We start from the raw sequence: 21002 nt of genomic DNA on the forward strand, positions 1-21002 counted from the left end.
ACAGCAGTTTCCATCTATTGAAGTCTTGCTTGAGCTGATTTTCTAGCACCTCTTAATTACATTTGAATGTGTTTTCTAGGTTTCTGTGTATTGAAAGTGCTCAACATTTTATCTTATCCCAATCCTATTGTAAATTAAATTTATTTTTGACCTCCAGGGATATAGATTCCCCAATAACATTGCTTCAGAATTAATCCCTATTCTGAAAAGTTGCTGTAGTCTGTGATTACATCTGTAAGAACAGGAAAAGATGTTGAATTTTTGCTGTATATACTAACACCATCTTTATAAAGAGCCTGATTGTGTGTTCTCCTGTTATATCACCTCCCTCTGTATCGTTCTGTAGACGTACACTCTGAGAGGATAAATCAGTGGTGACAAGAATCTCCTCGTTTTGTTCCCTGTATGAATTAAAGGTGTCTGACAGAAGACCATCAACCTGTTCCTGTGCATTTGGTTGCTTTTACATTGCATGTAGCCAAACAATAAAACCATTATGAAAATCCTACAAGTTTCAAATACAAAAGGCTGTAGTACCCTGTCAAATGCCTTATCTGGACCCAGAATGTATTCATTTCAGTTTTCATTATTTGTCTTTAAGGATACAGTTTAGTTTAGCGTGATAAGACTACCAGCCTGGAATGCTGTCCTCTCAAATATTTTATAAAACCTCTAGAATTCAAAAAGTGATGATGTAGTAGAAGTATACAGTCTATAATAGAAGCCTGTGCTGGGTCAGCAAGGAGCTTTACATCCCGGGCTGTCCTGATCCTACTATCCGGGACTTGGAGTACACTGATGACATCATGGTCATGGCTGGGATGTCAGGCACTGTGAGAAACCCTAGAGCACTCTCAAGTGTTATCATCAACTGCTCATGGCCTGGCCTTGTGTCCTGCAGAATTGAGCGCAGGAGACCTCAAACTCGCCCTGGTCCTCTTTCTACTGACCTGTGCCCACTGCCTCCTTTCCTCCTCAGTCTGCTAGAGGAGTGGTGCTCTCTGTGTGTGTAGAGAGCAGGAGACACCCAGTCTGTCCTGGACTCCACTGTTTCTAATTCAGGGTCATGAGTGAGCCAGAGCCTATGCTAGCAAGCAATGGGCCCAACACAGGAGCCTGTACTGGTTGTCAGTCCATCAGGGGTTCGACAGAGGAAACAAATGAGAACACAGAGAGAACATACAAACTTCACACAAATATCTCCCCAGGTCCGGAGCTGAACCAGGGTCCTGGCACTGCGATACAGCCATGTTAACCACTATGTCCCCCTGTGTCTCCCCTCTTAAACAACCCAATAGCCACAATACTAGAATGGAGACAGAACTGGGCCACTTCTTATTCTTCACCAGCAGACTGGTCTGAGCCATTGTCCCCCAGTTATAACACCTGCTAGACATGGACCCAGGCTGCTGTTGCTGTGTGGACTGGATGTGAGCTACTTTGGGACTGTATTCCCTGCAGTGTACAGGCAGATATTCATGTCAGATTCTGTGTGCACTACATCTCGGGGAATGCTGTTAATATAGGGTCATCTCCCTGATATGCTCCCTGTTTTCCCTGGCCTGCTGGGAACTGAAATAGTCTCATACTAGAGGAATGATCTCTGGCCACACCTGAGGGGAAAGCTCTGTACAGGCTGTGCACCTTTCTCAGCTGCCGTCTCTCCCTGACACTCCCTGGAAACATGTGTGGGGATACTGCCTTCCTGGGAAAGCCTGTACAGATTTCTCTCTGTGACACAGCGAACAATTAATGCCCTACCGCTGGTCACCACTAGGGGTCCAAGATACCATCAATTACAGCCCTCTAACTTTCAGCCCGGACAGCTGTGTGTAATTTTTTTTTCATCTGAACCACTGACGTCTCTAATTGAGAGCCCTGCATTAAAAGTTCAAGTGGCTGATTAAATTGTTCGTCATAGAACCGCGTCGAAAGCTTAATAGGCAGAGACGCACAACTTTTCTCTCTCTAACTTGAATTTTTGTTCTTATCTCGACAGAGCTTTATCAATCATTCCTAAAATATTTAAACCAATATTTCACCCACGTATTAATTAAACACAGGCACTTTGTCTTCTTCGGAGATATCAGACAGTTAGCCGGTGGACCCCACACTCCCAAACACCCAGCATTGTCCAAAGCTGACAACTCACAGTGGGGAGTCTTGTGCACTACCATTGTTGTCAAGTAGTTTGTGTCTGTTTTAGATCCAGCAGAGTCTGTCTGTCCCTTCTGTAATCCTGTGTGAATTTATGTAAACAGTTTTAATATGGATTTTTTGTTGTTTTAGTACAGACAGTATGTGAATATAATGTTAATGTAAACATGTTCAGGTGAAATGCAAGTTACATTGTAGTTCAACCAGGATAAATAAACATGTATTGTGCTCATTGAATTGGAGGAGCTCCGAGGCTATGTGACCCGAGAGAAAAAAAAAGAGTGAGTATCTCGCCAGCACTGTGGAGAGATCCGGAGTATACGGATTGGCTAGTGAGCTCGGAGGGGTGAGTTTAAATGTAATGAACAAGTGGAGGAAAAGATGAGAGATTATCGGGAAAAGAGAGAAACAGAAGGGACTGGATTGGGATTGATAAAACGTCCAGAGAGGTTGAACATCATGCAAGGCATACACTTTCATTCTCAAAACATTCGGGATCTGCAGAGCGCAGTGAAGAGGCAGCAAGTTTCTCGATCATCAGAGGCTGCGCCTAAACCTGATGATTTACAGCTGAGAACAGTGCACACAGGATACACATTATTCTCGCTTGATCTATTGTAGTGAGGACTCAATCTATTTTCCTTTAGACAAGCGCACCAATGATTTTTTTTCTTTTGGTTTAAGAGACTCAGTGAATACCTTAAATTTAAATTTAAATTACAGAAAGTAAGGAGGTTATTTGTTGGTTGTAATAAACTGCACGGTAAAGTGAAAAACTGGGCACACAAACCTTGTGAAGTCAACTTGTGATCACTGTTAGAATTACAGTTGAAATTCCTGAAAAGCCTAATATCTTCACAGATTGATTCATGGCTGTTTCAGGAGGAGCCACTGCCAAATTAAAAGTTTATTTTTTGGTGCAATTGACTGAAGTGGGCCACAACATCGGTCAAATTAAGAACTTAGGTCATCCCATATCATATATATTGTATGAATTTAATGTTATACTTCTGGATATAGTTACACTTCTTTGCAGAGAAACAGGTTCACTTTCACTGCTACAATACCTGCTCCCTGACTCCCATGATGAGTCTCTTCTCTAACCTTAGTCTGGCCTTCAGCAGCCCTGCTGTTGTGTTCAAGGTGAGTTATGTCAGGAAGAAGAGAATTGTACCCAGTGCACTTTCTGCTGGGCCAGACCCAACTCCTCTTCTACAAGAGTAGGATAAACACAGTCTCAGGTGGAGGGTCTGTAGAGTGTTTGAGGGGTTGGTGAAGATCAGAATCTCTCTTGAATTCCTCTAGTAGGCTGGGCAAACATTTCAAGTGAAAATTCTTCCACGAGGAGGGTACCTTTAAAGCGGAGATGGCTCCAAATATTTTTGGTGCTCCCTCTCTTTAAAGCCCTGGCCAAATAAGAAGCCAGTACATACAGTTAAAATTCAAACTGAACTAAGAACTACACATCCCGTTTAAAATGGTGGCACTTGTGATCTTCGAGTTTAGTCAATGAAACAGAGAGAAAAATCAGTCACATGACTTTGGGCCTGAGTTTGGGAAGCTTAACCTATCAGCAACAAAGTGAAATTTACACAAAACGATACCTCAAACTGTCAGTTACATGACTCTGTATGACACTTAAGCCACTCCTATTTGGATTTGTAGTTATGGAGGCAGGAAGACGACCCACCTTCCCTCTGGCTGCCTGACTTGTTGCCATCTTTTACCATTCTGTGTCCAAATCGCAGGGGGTGAGAGAGAGAGTAAGGAGAAACACAGACGGAAAAAATGTGAATTCCAGTTACAGTACAAATACATATTTGTGGTAAAGGGGAGTAAAATATCAGTATTTACTGTTAGCAATTAGATAGGATTTACAGTTGAAATTTGAGCCTAAATATAAAGTTAAAATCTCAACATACAGAGTAATGTTGGAAATGCACACTTTTTCTGGAGCAGAAATACAGATCCAGCCATTCAAAACAAGCAGGCGAAACCATTATACTGGTGAGAAATCCAAACAGTGTATTTATTTGAGATGCTTAAGTTGATTACCAATTCAGTTCATTTCACTTCTAAAACAAGTGTTTGGCTTGAGTTAATGATTAATTTTGATAATACCGGAACAAGCTTACTTTACTCTGTGTGTGCACCCACAGAGCAAGCAAAGCTATCCCCTAATTCCAGACTAGTTTGTTTTTGTAGGAAAACAGTGTTATGGCCTTTGTTTTGATAGTGGAATGTTTGCATATGTGTGTGTGTATGTGTTCATGTGGCTACCTCTCGAGTGCCAGGTGATCTGGAAACGGAGTCTCCAAGCACAACAGTAATTTTTGAGAATCTCCGATTCACCATGCCTTTCATAAAAGATATTGATTTAGGAACATAAACATATTACTGTATGCAAAACTGTACTGTATACAGTATATATATATATTTAATGTCTTTACTGTGCCCATTTAAGTATTGAATATTTATATGGAATTTTACCGCTGAAGGGAAATCTTAGAAGATGAGCATAAAAAGAATAGGAGCATAACGCGTGTGAAGGCCATAAACAATATTACTTTTGGAACATAAACCTACAGTATTACAGTATATGGCTGGTCTCTGTACTTTAAAGAAAAAATACACACCAGTATTCCATTCCTCCCTAAACATTTTAAGCATTGAAGTCTTTAACTAACATGTGAAATAACGTGTATAAAAAGTGGTAGTTTTAAGCTTTTCTGTGAATACGCTCGATACGGGAGTCAACAAGCATACTTTTAGAATTTGATTTATAGGGAATATAATATGGAATCACGTATCTAAAGAAATTAATAACTATATAATTATATTAATGTACTACAACAGAATATTACACGCTGTACAATGTCTGATGATACTGTTTGTGTATGGCTGTTTTCACTATTCTTTTTATGCTCAGCTACTAGGATTTCCCTTCAGTGGTAAAATTCCATATAAATATTCAATACTAAAACGGGCACAGTAAAGACATTTAAATCTTTCTATGACCGACCAACGCACCACGAGTGCCCCTGTCGATCAACCAATCACGTACCACAGTATGACGCATGATGGCGTAGCCAATTACCAGCGGTACGTGTCTGGGCCGCACACTTTCAATGGCTGCATCTGTACCAATAGAAAATAAATGGGTTTTGACATCGTAAATCAGTATCGATCAAGGTCTCCAAAACAAACAAGAAAAATAGCATTTTCAGAGAGCAATTACTTTGTGTTATGTAGAATATAGGGTAAGTTAGTGGTTCTCAAACATTTTGGACCAAGTACCACCCCTGATCAAACCAAAGCATCCAACTACCACCTACTTTAACTACTAAATCTTCTTCTCATAGGAACCACAGAAAATCTCAGTGACCAACATGAGCACGCATGCGCGCACACACTCACATGCAGTACACAATAAAAATAGCACTGAGCACTTACCATTTCAGTGAGAGGGATGAGCCTGTTTAGTGGAGCAAAGCAGATGTGAATTCCTTGGTTGAGCCTTGATACAATTCAAAACTTTGACAGCAGAGTCTAACAGTTTTTAAATCCTCTGGCATTTTCTTGACAGACAAGGCCTCGCAGTGGATGCTGCAGTGCGTCCACTTCATATCTGGAGCACTCTCTCTCTCTAATTCGTGCAACTACACCATTGTGTCTGCCTATCATCACTCTAGTACCATCTGTACAAACTCTGACGCATTTTTTCCAGTCGATGCCATTCTCTTCGATAAATTCATTCAGAAGCTGAAATATGTGCTCTCCTGTAGTTTTTGTTCGTAGCGTCTTACGGAACAGAAAGTACTCATGGGACGTGCCTTAAAAATCATATCTAACGTAAACGAGCAAATTGGCCAAATCAATGGCATCTACAGACTCATCTAATTGCAATGAAAAGCATTTGCTCATCTTAATGAGCTCTATCAGTGTACTTTTGACTTCATCTGCCATATCAATAATTCTACGAGTGACAGTGTCATTCGAAAGGGGCAGCAGGTCGAGCTGTTTAGCAGCTTTATCTCCACACATAATATTTGTCAGCTCTTTTGCCAACAGTAAACAAAGTTCTTCACCAATAGTGTGGGGTTTGCCTGCTTTAGCAATCTGCAAGCTTGCATTTTCCCCTTCTTCTGTTTCAGGAGTCGGTCTCAGAAGTTAAAAGAAGTTTTATTTCACGCTCGTGCATTTTTCTCAAATTAACCTAGAACAGTCCTTAAATATTTTACTGTTATCTATTACGCTTTCCTGTTCTCACAAGATTGGCATTGTTCCAAAATCACGCACATTCTCCTACCTCCCTATTTGCTGAAGATAACTTTTTTAAACAGAAGTGGTCACTTACGTTCATAACATGCGTTCCAATACAATGGTATAGAATCACATAGTAGCACTTGTGTCCACTCAAGTACAAGCGCGAACTGCATCGTAGTACATAGGCTGGGTATTTGACACTCTTTTTATTAAAATAGAAAATATTAAAACCTGACCCAATTTGTCAGCTCACACAACAAATTTCCAGGGTCATCTGGCGTACCACCTGGGGGCGCGTCACATACCAGCAGTGGTACGCGTACCACAGTTTGAGAACCATGGGAATAAGTGATTGGATTTATGAGCAATCTAATTTCTTATTCTTTTAAACAGTGAAATTTCAGCTGCAAAAGACTGCACCAGAGACAGTACCAGCACTGCTTGCCATAAAAGTTCAGGAAAGGGTGAATTAAGCCATAATACAGTAATTTGGTAATTAGTAATAACAGTTTAAAATGTACATAGATTAATGTAAACATGCTGGAAACTTCACAATTAAAGAGCTCTGTAGGACAAGAAAAAAAAGATAGAGAAACCTTAAGCTTTTTAAGGCTCAAACTAAAACTCAGTCTAAAGAATTATGGCAAATGAAAATTTAAGACATTTAAGTGTTAGAGATGTAAATAAATACAAAAATGCACATGAGAAAAAGGTTTTAGAAATTGAGCTGGTTGTAGGCATTTTGTGCATTTACTGGGACAATTACTGTATTAATTGTAGCAGTAAGTCACAAAATGATTCTTTGTGGAATAACTCAGTTACACACACACAGAAACTACTACAGGAGAATACATGATAAATATATAAAATGTGCATATAAACGTAACAGATCTTAAGAGTGAGGGTTAGCAGAATATATAAGGTATAAAATCAATCACGAAGAGTAACAAATCAAGAGACATACATTCAGTATACCAGTCATTTGTACTATTTCATTAATGAGCTTTGATTACAACTTCTACAGATACTTAAAAGCAAGTATGTCAATCATAGGAATTAAACTGATATCAACTGGGGTTGAGATAACAATTGAGTTCTCAAGCTATAATGCAGAATGTTGAGCACTCATCCAATTTATGTGGATTCAGATCTCCCGCAGACGCAAAGGAACACCGACAGGCTATTGCTGCGTCCAATCGGCATCCTCTGGCCTGGTGCCAGGCAGTCCTGGTGTGAGGTGTGGGAGAAGGAGGGAGAGATTCCTGCTGCGGTGCACTGGCAGTGGGCTCTCTGAAGACCGGCTAGTTAGTCCTGGCTTAACTAGCAGAGTTTGTGCACGTGAAAAGTGACTGTGAGTGCGAGCAAGTCACACTTTTTATACGGGAAGAAGACCGGTCATTCCATTTGTAGCGCTAGTCCTGAATACTGAGATTCAGCTGTCGACAGTTCCGACCGTAGTTCACTCGTTGATCAGGCGAGCATTCACGGTGGGGTACCAGCGGTTCACGAGGCTTTCTACTGGGCTAACCTCAGGCGGATCCTTTGGTTATGGGCAGGCGACCACCGATCTCGACTCTTAGAACAAAGTAAAGTCCTGGCACTCGGACACACTGGCCGTCATGTGATTGTCCAAGCTGAGTCTGAGAATGTCCCAGAGGGGCCCCTCCTGGAGGAACTATGGTTGTTCATTGGTTGAAAGTTTTGTGGGCATTCGAGACCCACGTGGGGTTACTCTGCCCTACCAGTTCCTGATTGGCTGATCGAGGTAGAGGATGAGTAACCCTGCTCTCTGACATTAGGATTTTAAACAATCTGGGATGAGACTCTCCCAAGGAATCTCCCAGACAGTAAGGCGCCAGAATGACCATTTATTAGGATGGATGGAGAATTTCAACCTTGGGAGTTGTTCCATATCAGGAAACTCTATAAGATAGAAAAACACTTTAAATCTGAACCAAATGGAATGGCCTCTTTGTGTCCAACACCACTAAGATGAGGGAGAGAGAGACTGGCAAGGAAGCAGCAAGCTTAACTCCTATATTTAATAAGCCTTGCCGCTACATGGTGTTACTTTGAAAGAAGCAAACAGAAAAAAGTCATGACCAGACATAGTGCAGAAGAGGGATGCAGGGACATTTGCAAAACCTTAGATATACAAAAAATCACAGAAAGCCATGAAGCAGATTTGTCAGAGAGTGAGGGGCTTAAATAATCAGGTGCATTTCTGGCAGGGTGAGAATGAAGGTTTGATGGGTCAGAAAGAGTCAGAATATTAACACATGAAAAACAGTAATTTTATCAGAAAGCCTTACAGTATATGAATTAGTAGCAAACAAAGTTTCATGGAAGGCTTCTCAAATAGTTGAGCATTCAGGTAGATTGTGAGGGGAAATGTTTTGTAAATATATTGTGTTAAAGCAAGTCAGTTTTTTTTTGCAACACATAAAATACATTTTTCAAAGAAAGTAATTTAGCCTGTTACTAATGGAACCACTAAATAAAGAAATAAATATAGAAATCTAAAGATTTTTTATTCAATGTTGGCAGCAGGATGAATTTAGGACTCAGCTGTCAAGTTAAGATCAGTATATATTTTGTCACTGTGTTGGTGGTAGATGGTAACGGTAAAAACAGATATTTTAAAATTAATCTTTTTGAGAAGGAGATTATAATTATAAATCTAACAGGATGGGGAAAGCTCAGAAAATATGTACAGTAAGATTGATCAGATCAGTATGCAAAGTCATTTAGCAAACAGGGTGTGAGTGACAAACCAGTATAGTTTAGACCCTATTTTTTTCTGAACTAGGGAAAATCTGATTATGTTTCTCTATAACAATAACAAGAAACTTTATTTAATATAGCACATATCCAAGTATCTCAAAACAATATAGCAGGTGTAAAAACAGTTATAAGTACCACACGTTACAAAGTAAATACAAATAAGAAAGACAAGCAGTTAGAAGTGCTACCGAAGTTAGAAAATGAAGCAGATACAGACACTAAAAAACAGCCTTTCTAAAAAGAAAGGTTTTGAGGTTAGATTTCAATGCACTCAGGGTGGGTGACTCTATATCACTGGGGATACAAATCCAGAGCCCTGGAGTGTAGCTAGAGAAGGCCCTGTCACCCACAGAATGTAGATGTTCTTGAGGACCAGAGTCAGAGGGACAAAGATTGCAAGGTGGGGAGTAGACAGGTAATAAGCCAGACAAGTACTGAATGAGGATTTTGATGTTGACTCGAAACCTGATAGGAAGCAAGTGCAAGGACTCGAAGACAGGCGTAATGTGATTGCTTGCCTGCGACCTGGTCAGGATTCTAGCTGTCAAATTCTGAACATATTGGAGATTGCTCGGTGTGGATTTAATTACCCTGACAAGATGTGCAGAGATCAATTCTAGAAATAGAAGCCCTTTTGGTTTCTATAGTTCCCTTTAAAAGAAACTAAATCAGTGTGATGTTCCATAATGCAGCTTTTTTAATGCTATACATGGCCGGTATTTACATATGATGTTTGTGATTTAAACACATTAATACAAGCAGTTTTTGAGGATTTAAGTTAGGCTGACTTATTGCAGGGATCAAAGCATTAGGAGTTATGTTCAGGCTAGTAACAGTGTGTCTGAAGAGCTCTTGCAAAAAAAACAACATATGTAAAATAACTGCATACAGGTATATTAGAAATGAATGCAAGGTATAGGGGTATTCAAGGTATGGTTAGAATAAGAGATGCCAGGTTGCAGACACTAAAGGAGAAGGATGGAAAGGTTGAAAAAGAAGCAAGGGAGGATGTATAGACAAACAATCTACTAGCGGTAGAGTTAAAAAAGTAAGAGGAGCTTGAAACAGTGAGAAACAAAGAAATGGACAACAGAGAAGCTGGAATGTGGACCTGAAACTTCCTGTAGTTACAGTATAGTTGAAATGAAGAATGAAGAGGAGTTGAGACATGCATCATTTAATTTTGAAAGTCACTGACATATCTGGTGTAACTGTTGTATTTATAAAAAACTAACCAAAAGCATGCTAAACACTGCCACCCTATTCCTTAGTTAATACATTTAATTGTTATAAACAATTAAGACTGTTATTAATTGTTGATAGCAAAACATTTTAAAATGTATTTTATCCTTATATTTTTTTCTTTACTAATTCTGTATTTTACATATTTTCCAATACTCGGATTTAACGTACATTTGAACAATGACTTGTATTTCAAATATTGAACTAAGTTAGACATAACATTCAGAAATACAATCGAGAATAGTTTTGTGACATTTGTTTTGATGACACCTTGCTAAAATTGATAAAAACCTAAAGGCAATTAAAATCTATAATCTTTCCACGTCATGTCATTAGGAAGTACAATAAGCTCCTGCTTTGTTTAACAATGGTTTAAAAAATAAATTTATTTGGTGAGAAAAGTAGCTGATAATTAATGATAATTAAAGGACTGGATGTCAAAGGAAATTCTTTACATTGCTTAATTAAAAAAAATTAAGTTATAAAGGCAGACGTGATCTGTGCCTTAAGCGTTCCAGGCTGCAGACGGCTCATTCTATATTACAAAGCTCCGCGCCTCCTCCCTCTCTCAGTGCCGCCTCTTCTCTGACGCAGCGCAGTGGGTGGGGAGATATTTTCCCAGCCTCTGATTGGAAAAAAAAGACCCACTGATCTGCTTGACACCATAGGAAAATAGTAGAGTATGTATTTTTCTTTGTGTTTATGAAATTCAAATATTTTAAAAGTTTGATTAAAAAGTAATTTACAGCGTAAGATTCCAAGCTGATCACGAGGAAGAAAAATCACCTGTTTTTGTGCGCATAAAATGTGTTTTTTAACTAAACTAAACTTTTAAAGTCATGCAATTCCTAAGTTAGGCAGGGTCATGTCATTGTTTCTTATTTTTTATTTTTTTTATAACTGCTGCCTCCAGTTAAACTGTAGAGATTCTTGTGTGAAGGTGACGGTGTGTTTTGACAATGTTACGTGTGAGAGTACTGTACTGTATGTGTAGAGTCTTTCATGTGTGAAAGGTTTGCAGTGTTGTATATTTTTGTGAATGCTGTTTACTGCTTCACATTATTAGTGTTTATAATTTTTATTTGATGTGTTGTTATGCTTTTATGTTAAAACTCTGGTTGTTGTTTTTTTCTTCAAATGGGAATGTTGTTTTATCCAGTTCACTTACTCCAGTGTTGGTAATTTGAAGAAAAACAACAACAACCCAAGGTGTTATAACTAACTAAAAATAACTATAAGAAGATTACATAATAATAAAATATAATAAAAATTGTGAAGCAATTTTTATAATGGTTTAAATTCAAAGTCTTTCTTTCTGTTTCCCTTTTCATTGTAGCTCCATGTGTCTCACTGTTTCCCAACTGTCTCCCTTCCTGACAGTTTCTTCTCATCTTTCTTCCTTCTGGAACCCAAATTTTGAAGCAGCAGTTACAGTATCTTCATCATCGTCATCCATGAACACTCTGAGATGGATAATAACATGATGTTGTATATTACTGCTGAGCTGGGTGCTGTAGTGATGACTTGGAAAGAAAGATGTGGATGAGCTGTGCAGATGTTCAGCTGTGCTCCTGTCTTTTTGTCTGCAGGATGGAGAGATGTGGACTAACAGTGAGATGTTGTGAAGATCTGGCCTCTGCTCTTCAGTCTCAACACTCCAGTCTGAGAGAGTTGGATCTGAGTGACAATAAACTAGGGGATTCAGGAGTGAAACTGCTGTCTGCAGCTCTGAGGGATCCCAACTGTAAATTAACAACACTGGGGTAAGTGAACACTGGTGATTTCTTTGTATTTTATTGTTTTAGTTAGATATCCTGAGACACACAATATTCCCTGTTCACATGCATTAGAAAATAGATACATAGGAAGTACAGAACAAAAAGAAGGGGGGCATCTAGAAAGACAAAAAACTGCTACACATTTTTATACAAGTTTTTGTTTGTGACTATTGTTATTTGTTAATATCTCATTACTGAGAGAGTCAATATGCAGTCTTTCCCATTTTCCCCATCTTTTCTACACATACTATATGTCATGATTGGTGTATAATTCTGTGGGTAATATTCTTCATGAGATTTCATTCATAGGGTCCATCTTAATTTGAACACAAGGTCTGTCCAGCTTTAACCAGTTTCTAGTGATTTATTTCATGCCTGCAATTCTGACAGTTCTATACAAGTACAGTATCTTTCTGCCTCTGAAGGCCGTTCATCTGGTGTTTGTCCCAGAAGGAACATTTCTTCAAAACTCTTTTCCCAATGTATTTTCATACCAAAAAATGTTTATGATATGCCAGGTTTTCCTCGCAATTCTTCCAACAGTTTGTGCTCCCACATTTTTAATATTTGGCTTGTAGTTGGTGTTTTTTCCAATATTGAATATGACATTTTTACTCACATTCTCTCCATGAATGTGAATTGGTGGATTTATGCAGATTTGAATGGTTTTAGATTCTTCAATTGCTTTGAAAGTGCCAACCTCCTTTTCTCACCTACGTCTTACTTTTGTATTCCTCCTGTATTTTCTGATATTTTATATACATTTGAATGGATGTACAGTAGCTGTGGAAATAAGTTAGGTATGCAAAATTTACCAATTTGTTAATCTCTCATCTTAGAGTCTCATTTACTTCTTATCACCTTTCCCCAGTGTTTTCTCCTCTCTCTGTGTGTTTTGACCTTGCCTTTTTGACCACGTCTTGGACTGATCCCTGTGCTTTGAACCCTGCATGTTAAAGACTCTCCTTCAGACTCTCCCTGGTACTTAAATCAGTTCCTCTCAGCTCAACCCCCGCCTTTTCTATCACATCTCTAGTTTCACTTTTGCCTGCCTGCCCTGCTTGCTTCCAGCAGAACAAAGCAAAGCATTATGAAAATAAATTCTGAAATTTCAAAACAGTAATCACAAGAATTTGTATTGTGAAAAAAATCAAGAAAGAAATAGTAATTTTGAGGGGTTTATATAAATAGTGTAGCGGAGCTACATAGTTTGGACATGGTGACACAATCACCCTTCTTGCACGTAGCAGGGACCTCAGCCGCCTGGACTGAGGGAGGTCTTCTTTAGCTCATGTAGCTGGTTCCCTGTTGCGTTATGCCGGAGACCCGGGTTCGTGCCCCAGGTGTTGTGGGATGAGCCGGCGGGGTGGAGAGGCGGAGGGCTCAAGCCCGTGCTGAACCACAACAGTCACAATAGCATGGGACCCTGACTTTAAACCACACAAAATAGACGTTTTAGTAATGGTCATTGAGAGGCATAAGGAAGGTCTGGAGCAAGACAGAAATCCCGGAAGTACCTTTATTCTTGCGGTCTTCATCCTTCTCAAGAATGAGAGAGGCATCAATTTCCATCTTTTGAAGTCTTGCTTAACCTGATTTTCTAGCATCTCTTACATTTCAATGTGTTTTTTAGGTTTCTGGGTATTGAAATTGCTTAACATTTTATCCCAATCCTATTGTAAATTACATTTATTTTTGACCTTCAGGGATATAGATTCCCCAATTATATTGCTTCAGAATTAAGCCCTATTCTGAAAAGTTGCTGTAGTCTGTGATTACATCTATGAGAACAGGAAAAGATGTTGAATTTCTGCTGTATTTAATAACATCATCTTTATAAAGAGCCTGATTGTGTGTTCCTCCTGCTATATCACCTCCCTCTGTATCCTTCTGTTGTCTTTTACTCTGAGAGGATAAATCAGTGGTGACAAGCATCTCCTCGTCTTGTTCCCCTATATGAATTAAAGCTGTCTGACAGAATACCATCAGCCTGTTCTTGTGCATTTGGTTGTTTTTACATTGCCTGTAGCCAAGCTATAAAACCACTGTGAAAACAAATACAAAAGGCTGTAATACCCTGTCAAATGCTTTTTCTGGATCCACGTTTTTTTTTTCATTTCAGTTTTTGTGTTTAAAGATACAGTTTAGGCTAGCCTGATAAGACCTCCAGCCAAATAGTCAATTTCCACGTGGAATGATGTCCCCTCAAACAGTTTATAATATCTCTGCAATTACAAAATGTAATTATATAGTAGAACTATACAGTAGAAGTCTTAGATTTCTTATACTATATGTCTTACTGTGTCACCAGACAGAAATATGCAGGATGAAAAAAAAAACAAAAAACAGTTGTTTTTTTTTCCCTGGTTTTCAAAAGATCAACTTTTCAAGTTGCAGTCTTGTCAGCCAGCTGAAAATGCTTGTACACATTACCATATGTGTACTAGCTTGGACAAAACATCGGGACAAATTGGAAAATATAAAAAAAAATCAACATAATTTCTGTGAATACAGGACCTGGAATGATAATAATCACATACCCAGAATTATTATTCAAAAATATTAAAGGCTATAATAGTTATTGCTATATTACTATATAACCTCCCCCGCCCCCCACATTGTTTATATTGTATTATGTATTGCCTTGTAATTTGCACTATCTGCACTTTGCACTATGTGTATCCTGTCTACAATGTCTATGTTAGTCTCCTGTCTGTCCTGCCTGTATTTGCACCATGGACCAGGAGGAATTATATTTTGTTCCACTGTATACTTGTATATGGCTGGAATGACAAATAAACGTGAACTTGTACTGAACTAATCCTCTGGGCAGTGCTTGAGGAGTTTTAATTGATTTTCACTGCCAGCTTATCAGCAGGGGTGAGCTGTTGACAATAAATGACCCCTGGTTGCTAAGTAAACAAACCGGTTGCTGAGGTTTTGTTTTTCTTTCCTGAGTCATGTTACAGAGGCAGTGATGTCTCCTAGGGCTCTAAATGGTCAATAATGAATGACAGCAATTTGAACAAATTAGTTCCCCTTTTTTCAGACTTTTTTCAGACTTGGTTGTAGTTGTCAGCCAAACAAATGTACTCTTTTGGTTTCCATTGACCCAGTGGTTTAGCAGGCGTGTAACCTGTTTCTCAGTGCACATAACATCTATGGCTGTGATTATGCCAGTGAATATGCCAGTAGCCAAACAACCCTGCAAATCACAACTGGCAGCTCACTGAAGCTCAGCAGGTGTGAGCCTGACCAGTACCTGGATAGGAGACCTCCTGGAAAAAACTAAGGTTGCTGTTGTAAGTGGTGTTAGTGGGGTGAGTAGGGTTCGCTCAACCCACAATCTGTATGTATTCTAATGCCCCAGTATAGTGATGGGGAGACTATACTGTAAACAGGCTCTATCCTTTGAATGAGATGTAAAACCAAGGTCTGTCTGTGGTCATTAAAATACCAGGGTGTTTCTCGAAAAGAGTAGGGTTATTACCCTGGCATCTTGACCAAATTTCCCATTGGACTTTACCTATCATAGCCTCCTAATACTCCCCATCTATGAATTAGCTTCATCACCCTGTTCTCCTCCTCACTGAGAGCTGGTGTGTTGTGAGCGTACTGGTGCATCATCCAGATGGAGGTTGTATAAAGGTGGTGGTGAAGGGGATCCCCATTATCTGTAAAGAGCTTTGAGTGGAGTGTCCAGAAAAGTGATATAAGTGTAAGCAATTCTTATTAATTATTGTCTAATTTTATATGTTTTCATCAGCTTTTGATTTTTAGGTTGCATTTTGGTGTGTGAGATCATTGTTATTATCGGTTTATGATAACGGCATCTGTAGTAAAAATGCTGTACTACGGTGAAAGAAAACTTTTTGTCTGTTCATGGTCTCATGCTTTGTTTTAGAAGATATTGGAGGTGACTTGTAAGTTGTAAAAAATAACCTGATTAATTATGATTAAAATTAATTTATGTTTTAGTGTGCAGCAGATGCTGGAGCCTCAGTTGTGTCACATCCTGCTAGAAAGCTTTCCACATGATGTAGAATAACATGACAAGTCTTCAACATTAGGGTTTACTGTTCTCCATAAGTCTAAGAGTCTATTAGATTGAATCCTCCTCAAATAATTATAGGTATTCCTGTAACATCACCTGCCAATAACTTTGCACATGTGTCCTTCTTCATATACACTTACACCACGTACATATACTGTCCGTAGTGTAGTGTACGTGTATACAGTATGTACACTTTCATCAGTGTTATGTCAGCATGTCCAATCTTTCCAAGGACATAATATATAGTCACAGTAATAGGTTTATTCCATGCTGAAAAAAAGAAGAAAGAGAACACAACGTTTCGGCCGTGGAGCCTTCTTCAGGTGTGAGAGAGACAAGGCAGTAGGCAAAGGTAATGTAGCGGGAGAACAAAGGCTGGGAGGGAGGAGGAGTGAGAGGCGGGAGCAGGGGACAGAAAGAGAGGCCAATCAAGAGGTGTGAAGTCAGAATAGGTGTAGAGAGGTGTGAAATGAAACTTCCAATGAATGGAGAAAATTTAAAAGAACAGTAGTCTGTCGTTAAGAGAATGGAGAATGTGTGATCCTAGCTGCAGAATCATTTTGGTTTCGGTAGTCTTTCTGATGTATGAGTTCGGAAAACCGACTTTGAGAACACAGATGGAGAGATTAGAGTGGTCGTGGCCATCAGAGGTGAAATGAGAAACAATGGGCTTGGAGAATTCTTTAATCTTTACAGCAAACAGGCCATACAGTATTGAAAAAAAGAACAATCTGCCAACAAACTAAAACACACTCATATTCATTTTCAAGTTTTGGCTTCTTGTTCGCTTACATCGACTAGTGAGCAGGAAGGCCAGTTTTATGTCACAATCCTCGCAAACTCTTGCTCTCGCCAGGGTTGAGACCAGCAGAGTCTCGTCTTCCTTCACCAACATGACAACCATGCAGTACTTTCACTTAGTTCATGATTTTGAACTGAAATCTGCAGCATTTTGCAATAATACTTTGATACCAAGAGTTAAAACCCTGTCTGAGAGCTTCGGACCTCTGAGTGAGGTGTGGATCAATATTGCAGGTGGGGTCATGATTTTGATTAGGAGCAAGTGGGAATTAAATAGAAAGAAAAGTTCCACTCAGTGCTCTATATTCAGACGCATCTTTCTACAGTCTTCTTCATCCCACTGTGTCTCACCTTCCCCGTAATAAAACTGTGATGAGAGATATAAGATGCCTGATCTTGTGAGAAAAGCTTCCCCTCTCATTTCCGTGTCTCGCAGGTTTAAAGCTGCTCCTCACTCTCTTGTTCCTCTTTAACTTTGTCTCTTTCTTTCTCTTGTCTGTTCTGTCTCAATCAGTGTCTTCACAGCAGTAATGCCAGCTAGACCCTTTTCTGTAGTGCTACTCAGTCAGTATAGAAGTGGTTATTCAGCAGTAAGACCAGAGGGGAGTAAGGAGCACTCTGCTTCAACAGTGTGGACAGTGTTGCACACACCAATATTAGGCCTAGCACACAACCTCATTTCATACACCACAGCTGTCACACACCTCTCTCACTTTTTCTGTAAACTTAGTAGCCTTGATTTGTATTTCCATCAGTACAATTGGTGATGTTACTGAACTGACAAGGTTTTCTTAGCCTTTCAAAATAAAAAATAAAATTAAAATAAAATTATGAAAATGTCCATTATTATTATCAGTGAGCTACTGGCAGTGACACTGACAAGGCAGACCTGTGCAGCGTATGCACAGAGTGGCATCAGAGTGAGGAGCCAGGGAGGTTGTGTATTTGTTTTTTATAACGGAAAATGTGTTGAGTCTCAGCACGAGTGGGATGTGATGAAGAGAGACTCGGGGTTGTTAATGTGAGAGGTGTGAGTGCGGGAGTGAGTCTCTGGAGACTGTGTGTGTGTGTGTGACTTAGTCTGGTGGCTTCAAGTGAGGGTGTCAGAGGCTGGAGGTGGACCTGGAAGTCGGAGTGCTCACTGGCCGTGAGGGGACCAGTGACCTCAGCCTCCCTGTGTTTTTTTGGTATAATAAAGTTGATTTGTAGTTGATAGTAATTTTAACAGAACGAATGTACAGTACTCTATTGACAATGGAGTCCAGCTGTATTTATGGTATTCAGGTGAAATGTACAGATGGATCCCAAGTCTGAAGATTTCCCCTGTGGCAGACAAAGTCTGAGGCAGAATTCTGGTTCATACAGACTTGTTCTCTCTTGACCTGCTGTTTTGTACTGAAGTTCAGTTTCATGACTCATACAAAGTGGATGCAGTCACACGGTCGATTCCTCTCCCAAATTATGATTGAGATTGTTTATTGCTTCACATTTTGATTATGTGTTGTTATAGTTATAACCTTGCTTGTTTTTGTTTAAATTGTTTATTTCTTCAAAAGAGAATGTTGTTTTCCTCAACACATCTACAAATAACAATCAAAATCTCCACTTCTCTTTCTCTAGTGTTGGTAATTTACATTTTGTATGAATTCAACCATGTGAGGAATAACAACCAAAGCTATAACTTTAACAAAAAGCCATAAAATGTGAAGCAATTTCTATTATGGTTAAAAGTCAAAGTCTCTCTCATTCTATTTCCCTATTCCAACCATTGTAGCTCCATGTGTCTCCCTGTTTCCCACTATCTCCCTTCCTGACAGTTTTTTCTAATCTTTCTTCTTCTTTCTGGAGCCCAAAATTTGATGCAGCAGTTATCTTCATCATCCCCATCCATGGAGACTCTGAGATGATAATGACATGACGTTGTATATTACTGCTGAGCTGAGTGTTGTAGTGAAGACTTGGAAAGAAAGATGTGGATGAGCTGTGCAGATGTTGAGCTGTTCTCCTGTCTTTTTGTCTGCAGGATGGTGGGCTGTGAACTAACAGAGAGATGTTGTGAAGATCTGGCGTCTGTTCTTCAGTCTCAACACTCCAGTCTGAGAGAGCTAGATCTGAGTCGCAATAACCTGAGGGATTCAGGAGTGAAACTGGTGTCTGCAGCTCGGGGGGATCACAACTGTAAATTAACAACTCTGAAGTAAGATTTTTTTATTGTTTTATTTAGATATGTTAAGACTCACAACATTATGTTTTTCACATGCATCAAAAAGTAACACCTAGAAAATACAAAACAAAAAAGAAGGGTGACATATAGAAAACAGTGTCTTGTTTCATTTTATACAAGTTCTTGTCTGTGGATTCTTTGTAAACATATGATTACTTAGAGGCTCAAAACACATTTTGTTTAAATATATACTGTATATGTAGATGCTTTTTAATTCTATAGGTAATTTTCTTCTTGAAATTTCAATCATAGATTTCTTCCATATTTGAACACTAGGTCTGTGCAGCTTTAACCAGTTTCTAGTGATTCTCTCCAGGAAGGTGAATTATTGGATTTATGCAGATTTGAGATTCCTCAGTTGCTATGGGAGTGTCAGCCTTTCTTTCCATTTGAATCTTACCCTTATCTCTTATATTCCTCCTTTTTTGTAATAAATAGGAAGTAGTTATGGAAATGAGTAAGGTTTGCAATATTTATCAATTTGTTTATCTCTAATCTTTTAATCTCCTTTGAATCTGGGGTGCTGTCTGTATGGAGTTTGTACAGTATTTTCTCTCTACACGTTTGTGTGGTGCTCCAGTTTCCTACCACAGTCTACAGACATTCTGGTAGATTAATAAGCTTCTGGGAAATCTGGCCCTGGTGTGAGGGTTTTACCCTGTGATGGACTGACATCCTGTCCAGGTTTCATTCCTGCCTTGTGTCCAGTGATTCCTGGAATGGGCTCTGGGTTACTGTGACCCTGTATTGGATAATTGTTTATTTATGGTGATGTTGATGGGGTTCAAATGCTATGCTGCCTTCTTTGTATATTAACAGAGAGTATAAACCATTCCAGAGTTATGTGGTTTAAAGTCAGGGTTCTGTTTGTCTCAAACCCTCAAAATGACTATTCCCTTCTTTCGTTTTTTTCACATTACTAATTATTGTATATGTGTTTAATTTATTAACATTGTAGCAATATCTTATTTTCATAATACCTTGAGTTAAATTAGCTACAAAAAGTAATGTTTTAAGTTAGATGGATACTTCTTCATCATTTTGCTGAGGAGCTGCCGTTCATCCAAGCTGTTAAAGCTTTAAGTTAAACACAGCATTAACATTTTAAACAACTAAGATTACATTGCTTAAATTCCAGTACTTTGAGTGACTTCACATCTATGCATTGTAGAAATACTAGAAAGATTCATCATATATCACATCCGTTTTTCTACCATAGCTGGGGCACTGTCAGTCATCACAGAAAATATTTCATTTGTCTCATTTCCTCTTTCCTCAAAATGATTAATGATTAATAAGCATCTAAGCTACAGTACATCTTCCCCTGTAGTAGTTCCATTCATGGGTTTTGGGCAGCACAGCTCTTCTCAAATTCCACGTCAGTCACAGTATCTCACAAGAATTGATAATGGCGGTACATTGTTTATATACACACACTCATGATGTACAACACAAAATACTTTTACACCTTTTAAATGCCAAGGTTTGTTGTTTGTTAACATTTTCAGCCATTCCACTTACAGAGGCAGCCATTCAAAATGCACGGTACAATCCTGTACCCTGCAAAATTATCTACAGCTCACCGCGTTATACCCCAGTACATGATTGACTGGCCGAAATGACCGACAGGCGGCACTTGTGGTGCATTTGTTGTTAGTGAAACGATTGCTTCATTTAATCTCTTTACAGTGCATGT

The 21002-nt window shown here is 39.0% G+C and overlaps 1 protein-coding gene across 1 annotated transcript in view; it reads left to right on the forward strand.

The window, feature by feature from the left end:
• LOC107076093 (NACHT, LRR and PYD domains-containing protein 3-like) overlaps nt 1-21002 on the forward strand; it is a 179222-nt gene that overhangs the window by 139073 nt on the left and 19147 nt on the right. Inside the window, exons 9-10 of the mRNA XM_069180091.1 lie at nt 12039-12212; nt 19106-19279. Coding sequence (XP_069036192.1) covers nt 12039-12212; nt 19106-19279 — 348 coding nt within the window. The remainder of the gene's footprint in view (nt 1-12038; nt 12213-19105; nt 19280-21002) is intronic.

This window comes from Lepisosteus oculatus, chromosome 18 (genome assembly GCF_040954835.1).
Source record: "Lepisosteus oculatus isolate fLepOcu1 chromosome 18, fLepOcu1.hap2, whole genome shotgun sequence".
Taxonomy (NCBI): Eukaryota; Metazoa; Chordata; class Actinopteri; order Semionotiformes; family Lepisosteidae; genus Lepisosteus; species Lepisosteus oculatus.